At 38.8% G+C, this 8,421-nt stretch overlaps 1 protein-coding gene across 1 annotated transcript; it reads right to left on the bottom strand.

Moving 5' to 3' along the window:
• Positions 1 to 4,331: 4,331 nt before the first annotated feature.
• On the bottom strand, positions 4,332 to 6,653 carry LOC126822761 (CD209 antigen-like protein C). The gene is made up of 3 exons (XM_056100880.1): positions 6,617 to 6,653; positions 4,972 to 5,076; positions 4,332 to 4,456 (listed from the first exon to the last, which is right to left on the bottom strand). The coding sequence occupies exons 1-3, from the start codon at positions 6,651 to 6,653 to the stop codon at positions 4,332 to 4,334; spliced, it is 267 nt and encodes an 88-aa protein (XP_055956855.1).
• Between the last annotated feature and the right edge of the window lie 1,768 nt (positions 6,654 to 8,421).

The raw sequence follows: 8,421 nt of genomic DNA, 5'->3' as shown, positions 1-8,421 counted from the left end.
AGTGCTTGTATCTCTTTAAGAATTAAAACACGGACTTACCTGGTGGATATGTTTTTTTACATATATATCTAGACTTATGATAACAATCCCAGTTGGTCCAGCCATCTTTCTCTGTATTGATTGATACACAGTCACGACCATCACTCTCCTCAGTCTGGGGGAAACCTATCCGATATAACACAAAAGGACTTTTAGCTTACTATATGAACCTGACGTCATCGCAGCCATCTTGGGATTATGACGTTAAAATGATGCGCAATTGTGTAAAGAACAAAGTCGTCGTACACAAGGGGATTATTAGCTTACTACTTAAACCAGAAACCGAACATGACGTCATCGCAGCCATCTTGGAATTATGACGTTAAGATGATGCGCAAATAAATTGTGTAAAGAACAAAGTCGATCGTACCCTGTGCCTCATTTTTCAAGAAGAAGAAGAAGAAGAGGGTGCCTTAAACCTATCCTTTTCGCTGTGTTTAGAATTTTAACCTGTCAGTGTTAGCGAGACGAAACGAATACAGGCCAACAATGTTGTAAAGGAACCAGTGACAGTTAGCGGGGGGGGGGGGGGAGATGGAACCCAACCTCCGTTTTCCTGAGGCTAACCGTGTACACACCAGTAACAGTACTCAATTAGATAGTCGTATTTTAGTCTCAAAATGATCGAAGCCATGTTTCACTTTAAATAGCAACGTTTACCTGTTTCCCAGGTAACATAATCTAAATAGCAACGTTTACCTGTTCCCCAGGTAACATAATCTAAATACAAAAATTTACCTGTTTCCCAGGTAACATAATTTAAATAGAAACGTTTACCTATTCCCCAGGTAACATAATTTAAATAGCAACATTTACCTGTTCCCCAGGTAACATGATCTAAATAGCAACATTTACCTGTTCCCCAGTTAACATAATCTAAATAGCAACATTTACCTGCTTCCCAGGTAACGTAGTTTAAAGGTGTCCCATCTGTCCATCGCCAGATTCCTGTTGTGTTTAAGTCATTTAATCCAATCCATATTAAAGCCATATTCTGATCGCTGATACGAGCTATAATAAAATACAACCAAAATATGAAGACAGGCATATGTCATACAGTGTGCTATGAGGGAAATTTTGACCGGAGAGCGGCACTACGGCCTATTCGTATACTGAATTACAACTGCCAAGGGATCTTTACGTGCACGCCAATGTGTACACGGTACTTCGGGTTTTCGTCCCCTCCGTCCTACACCACTGACAAGGGGAAAACACGTCAGAATATGCCGACGAACTTCTCGGTCAATGCAGTAATCGAACACGCGACCTCCAGACTAGCGAGCCAGTGCCTTATCCACTTAGCCACCCAAGAAGACAAACCCGTGGACAACAAAGAAATAAAAGAAAAACACTATCACATCCAATGAATGGATCCCGGGGCCAGTCACAAGCGTCCACTGTACTATACTATTCCAAGCCATGCTACACTCGAAATGAATACAAATTCAATACAAGGGAGACAACCTACCAACGCAAAACTCGAAAAATGAGAGAGAGAGAGTCTAACGTCAACTTTATTTCAATAACTCACTTGCGCGTAGGGGTCTTTAGCAGTGGGAGGAAACCGAATGATCCAGAGAAAAACCACGAGGATGGACAGGTGACCCTACTCTTTGTCACGTACAACCAGTCAATCGAAACCACGCTAGTTGACTCAATGTCAGACTTTATGATACATCGCGCATGTGCTAACCATTCAGCCATCCACCCCCACCCCACCTAAACCCCCACGACACATGGGAGTATTGTTTATGTGTAAATGAAATCGATGTATTATATTCGCCCCCGCCCCCCCCCCCCCACCCCAACCCACACCCTCGACAAACGGGGCATTGTAAATGTTTAAATGAAAGCTATATACTATTACATGTAAATACCTCTGATGTAGGTTTGTTCAGTGTTTGATGTTACACTTAATAGATCAGCATCCATACTCCGACAATCATTTCTAGCGTTCATCCAGTTTAATGATTCATCAGAGAACATATAACATGTGTTAGTTATCACAGATAAATCCCAAAATGGTCCACAATCTTTAACAGATAAAAAACAAAACATAGACATAGACTGTTTCCCCACTCACAGATAAATCCCAAAATGGTCCACAATCTTTAACAGATAAAAAACAACATAGACATAGTCTGTTTCCCTACTCAGAAATAAATCACAAGATGGTCCACACCAGTTAACAGAAAAAAACAGAAGCCTGTTTCCCCACTGCAAATTCGGATACTGGCTAAATAAAAATATTGTGTTAAAAACTCCAGAAAAATACAAGACTGTGAAAATATAAGTAGAACATAAGAAAGGTCCATTTGAGGAAAACAGACGTCCTCGAAACATGAAAACAACCACAATGTGATACGGGCAGAGTATTAAAATATATATAACCCCTTTGTGTTCCATTGTTGACACAATAGGCCCCAAATTTAATTGTATAGAGCTTACGCGGTCACAAATCCTATAGGTGGTCCCAAAACCCCCTGTTGACCTTGGAGTGAACGTATGCAGAAAAGCCGTTTTTCGCCGCAGCCAACTGCATGGCATGTGCCCATTTCCAGTAACCTAATTGGTACAGAAAAGTAGCACCTTAAACTCCATTTCATAACGTTTCGTAGATTAATCTTGATAAAGGGTTCGGGTGGGGTGGGTAGGGGATGCTTATAAATTCCTTATTAAATGGTTTAGGTACTTCTCTGCCAAATATTATCAAATACATCTTTTATGACGACTATCATAAGTGTACCTTGTATAGAAGCAGGTGAGGTGGTAACAACGGGCAAGGTGCTGACGGTTCCTGTAAATAATATAAATAATATCATCAGACATCTATTCCCCTTTAAATAGACCAGATTGTATTAATAGACGTCTATTCCCCTTTAATTAGACCAGATTGTATTAATAGACGTCTATTCCCCTTTAATTAGACCAGATTGTATTAATAGACGCATATTCACCTTTAAATAGGTTAGGTTGTATTAATAGACGTCTATTCCCATTTAAAAAGGTTATATTGAATTAAACAATTAAAACGGTTGTAATAATCCACAGAATGCTTTATAAACGCCAACATAATGTTTTATACAGAGGCAAAGCAATAGTAACATAAAAACAGTCCAAGAAATTATATCTTAATTTAGTAATTCTTAAGTCGAGTCAATGGCACTGGGCCGCCTAGAAATATACGGTATAATTGCATTTCATAGGTCTTTAAAAGTGGGTGGTAAGTCATGAAGTGTGATTATAGACACTATCCCTGGTATAGACACCATGAAATATGATTATGGACACTATCCCTGGTATGATATAGACAAAATGACTGGTACAGATAATCTACAGCAGGTGTTAGACCACTAAGAGACTTAAACCCCCAGCCTCGAAATATAATTAACAAGACTGTTAAGAATAAAATATATACGCTTTAGCCATGATACATAACATATCATGTATTTTTTACAATACGAACATAATTCAGTTTACCTGAAGGTCTTGGCTTTTTACAGACATATTTATTTTGATAATGACAAGGGAGATCGACCCATCCAGGTTGTGTGGTGGTAATAGCCACACATTTTCCACTGTTATCTGGCTCACCTAACAAACAACACATACAATTTTATAACAGTATAATCCTTGAAAGAGAGAGAGAGAGAGAGAGAGAGAGATAGATGGTTTAACGCCCACTCGACACATGGTTTATTTTTATTTCAATAATTCGCTTGCGCATAGGGGTCTTTAGCAGTGGGAGGAAACCCACGAGGTTCGACTGGCGACCTTTAAAATCGAAGCTAACCAAATGCAGAGGGTGTATAAAATTGATAAGACACAGTTTAGAATCGGGTTGGAACAAGATAACATTAAAATCCTTCCAAATCGAGGTTAAATAAAGCTCAGAAAGTCTCAGGTGCATGACACAAGCCGAAGGGGATTGCTGTCGTTTATAAATAGGTATATTATCCTTTAAAATTGAAATATACAATTTAGAGTTGGCTTGTCACCAGAAGTTAAATATGATTTAGTTATAGTTCCAGTATTCACTGGTATCCACTGTATCAACATTTATTTAAAAGAGATACAGTGTCTATGCTGAATATGATGATATGATCTTTTAGAAGGCCAGGGTGCATGATGCAAACCAAAGGGCATTACAATCGTTTATAGGTGTCATAATACTTAACAATTGGGTCAAACCGAGATACACTGACATATAGATCTATTTTTACTTTTGTTCAAATGACTTGTAACAAAAAGCTAAAATCATTAGTTTTAGTTCCCAAAAAATTATCAGTACATTAATTACCTTTTATCCAGTTGAGGGATGTAAGGGTCGAATTATCTGACCATTGCCAGAATCCTGTTCGTGATTGATCGTTTAAACCAATCCAGATATAACTCAACTCACGAGCTGTGATGTGATCTGTAAAATAAAAATATTAAATTACAGTACATATGGATAATCAAGACTTTGTTTATTATCGTAACAATGGAAGCAATGACAATCAAGGCTACACTGTTCCTTTAATGCGGCTTAAGGTGAAGTAATTTGACTGAAATTTTCAACCGATTCCCTTATCAATATCTAGTTTTTAACTATTATAATGAGAACTGTCAGCTCTTTATCTAATCTTACCTAATGCCTTTAATTAAGAAATTCAAACGTTGTACTTGATAAATGTGGAGTGTTGTAAGATTTAAAGGGTTTTAACTTTATGTAAAAGATGGAGGTGGTTGTTTTGGGGGGGTTTGTTTATAAATTTATAAGTATATACCTTTAACTCTATGTAAAAGTTTTTTTTTTTATAAATTTATAAGTATATACCTTTAAAACAAGTTGGACGTGGTTGTTCGGTTTGGGGTTTTTTTTATAAAATAAGTTCGTACCTGTTATATACGCTTGTTCTGCCGACGATATAATGCTTAATAAATCCCCACCATCTCTTTTACATTCTAACCTGGCATCAGACCAATTTAAACTATCTTCTGAGAACTGGTAACAATGTTGGGTTGCAGCAACCCATTCCCAATTTGTTCCACAAACTGAAACTTTAAAGAAAATCTATATGTTTTTGTATTTTCACAACTGGTGATGCTACTGGTGGTCTACAACCCGGAGTTCAAGTCAATCAGCTACAGGTGATGCTACTGGTGGTCTTCAGCCGGAAAGTCATAGTCAATCAGCTACATGTAGTAGCGGGTGTAGTGCACGAGGCAGGGTATAATCATTTTTTTATAGTACTCCCGACAACAATTGAGGAGTTCACATGCCTAACAATGAAGACGGCCATGCCGTCTAATCTAAGGGGGATGTTGCCTATACAGCGGCGTGTCTGCCAGCTCCTTAGCATGCACCTAAAAGAACGCTTGTCAGTTTCAATTGCAATCTGATTAAAATACAGATCTATACTTTGTTTCGTTTTTTTTTATACTTTCGACGGCCTACACTACATGAAGATCTGACCGGTTGTAGTGGAAGGTCGTGTCAGAGGCCAAACGAGCGGCTTTTGGCTCAAAGACGTCAGACATGTGATTAACTGATCAGTGTTGATGTTTCTAGTGGGTTACCCACAATTCCGTGAGAACTCGCTGCAACAGACCGTTTCATTGGCTAATCCCTCTCATCAAGATAACAACTCTTCCAGATCCTAGTGTAATAAAGACAACTAAAACGAAAATTTTCAACTATAAAAAACGGAACGAAATAAGATCTGTGTTTTAATAAAATTGTTTAAATGACACCATACAGAACATAATCTGATGTACATAGAAAAAGTTACCTGGTTTAGATGACGTCGTTGGCTGGGTAACCATAGGACTTGTTGTTGTGGCTATAGAAAAATAAAACAGGTTTTAAGAATTGAATACCACTTGTAGGAGAGAAATGTGATGTGGTAGGCTTCATGTTTATCATGATATTCAGTTTATTATGGTACATTGGGTTTTTATGTCGTCGTGCTGGTAGTCTGTCATTTGGAATAGGCTTTGGTTAAAATATCCTCGTTGTATATTGGGGCAATTTATATAAATACATGTATGTAATCCTTTGGAGACAGTCCCGGTATCCCGGTGGAGTTCCTAGGTTAGAATCCGGTGTAGGCTGAGAGAGTTCTTTTTTTTTAAGGTGGTTACCACTTGTCAGTAGTACAGGGTAGAAGGCCAACGTCCCAGGTTGATATACTCATAAAACAACCCTTGGCATTCGACCAAGAATTTGCGAATACGATGCTGCACTGGCACAATGTTCCTCGTTGCGCGAGGGGGGGGGGCAAATGGTTAGCGATTGAGCGTCTTATCTTTAGGTCTGTCATTGTGTCAACTGGAGTGGTTTCGATTAGTAGGATCGCCTGTCCAACCTCGTGGATCTTCTCCGACCCCACCTCTCTCTCTCTCTCTCTCTCTCTCTCTCTCTCTCTCTCTCTCTCCCCTGGTTAAGCTCTGTATGTCCACCTTCATTATCCCGATTAGTGTGAAAAGCAGCTTGACGTTAAACACCATTTCATTCATTCTGGGGGTAGAGTAAGTATTCATGATTATGGTGGTTTGAAATGCTCATGTTTACCTGGTGACATGTGATATTTACCTGGTGATGGATGTTTTTTACAGATATATCTGGACATTGTAGTACATTGTTGATTAAACCAACCATATTCCAGATTACTGATAGCACCACAATCAGCACCAGAACCATCAACAGTTTCCGGTTCACCTGAATAAATACATACATTGATTAAAAAAAACAACTATCAACAAATACCACCGGATCAGGAACTAAATATGACGTCGTCACAACAATCTTGGAATTGTGACGTCAACAGTCGAACAAACATGTCAAGTTTCATGTTGATCGTACAGGAATTAGCGGATCCGTTGAGCGTCGCCTCCCAAAAAACAATTACTGGTCCAAAAAGGACGACAACCGGCAATCGATACGCAATCGTGCCTGGATTCGTATCGATATACATGAAATGGGGGAAACTTTAGACTTTCTTTTTTCGAAGAATAAAATGAGCAGCGAAAGATGATTAGTTCATGGACCAGAAATTAGGTGAACAACATAAATAATTCAAACCCCAGAGAATAAATTAACATTCTTACCTTTCAACCAGTTTGTTAAGTTTAATGGAGAACCATCCGACCACTGCCAGGTTTCATCTTTATTTAAATTAGTTAAACCAATCCAAATAATTCCACTATCGTTACTTCCCCTTATACGACCTGTACGTGAAATAAAAAAAAATATACAGGTACTATATGAACAAGCAACCGGGCATGACGTATAAGAGAGAGAGAGAGAGAGAGAGAGAGAGGGGGGGGGGTAACGTCCACTCGACATAAACTTGGTCTGTTTCGGACTAACTAACATGTGGTTGAATAATTTCAACAATTCACTGGTGCATGGAAAACCTGGTAAGACAAACAACTCTACGCCTTTTCGCCTACAGACAGGGGGTCTAAATCACGCGCTATACCATTCGATCACCCCGAAGCAGAACATTAGGACGTTAAACCCACTTCCATTTCATTTCAAATGGAATGGGTTCACTAAAAATGATAAATACATTCATTAAAGCATTTTAATGCTTAGTTAAGCACGCTCATCGGTAATCATTTTGTGAGTGCAGACATTATTTTCAAGTCCCCCTTAGTCAAAAAAGGGATTCTTTACGGGCGCAGTAAGAGTAATGAAATGAGTGTAAATAGTGCTTAACGTCCCACGTTTCTGCGCCAACCGGGGTTAATGAAGACAGGAATAAGCCATGCAGTATGCTGTGTGGGGGATTTTGCCTTTACAGTGGCGCTACGACTTACTCTTATTTCGAATTCCAACTGCTCATGGTTCTTTTACGTGTACTAGGGACGATAAAAGACTCCAAATCGGGGTTCAACACGGGTAAAATAATAGAACCAACGGTTTACCTTCCACGTAATCCTGTTCAGTTTTTGAGGTTATACTTAAGAGATCCCCTCCCTTTCCTCTACAGTCACCTCGAGCCATCAGCCAGTTGAGTTGATTCTCAGAGAACTTGTAACACGTGTGAGTTTCCGGGGCCACCTCAAACCCTTCTCCACAATCTTAAATACAATAAAGGCAATATAAATCACTCACAATTTCTAAAAATGATTTGGTTATACCAGACAAAATTATCGATTTCACTGGAAATCTGATTACAACACAGATCCTATTTCGTTTCGTTTTTATAGTTCAAAATTTCGTTTTACTTGTCTTTACTACACTAGGATCTGGAAGAGTTGTTATCATTGACGTGTTCTGAATGATGTGAGGGATTAGCCAATGAAACGGTCTGTTACGGCGAGCTTTAGGCGTGTTTTGCACGGAACTGTGGGTAATCCACTAGAAACATCAAAGCTGATTGTTTAATCAAA

This window comes from Patella vulgata, chromosome 5 (assembly GCF_932274485.2).
Source record: "Patella vulgata chromosome 5, xgPatVulg1.2, whole genome shotgun sequence".
NCBI classification, from domain to species: domain Eukaryota; kingdom Metazoa; phylum Mollusca; class Gastropoda; family Patellidae; genus Patella; species Patella vulgata.
This window is presented reverse-complemented; position numbering and strand designations above follow the sequence as displayed.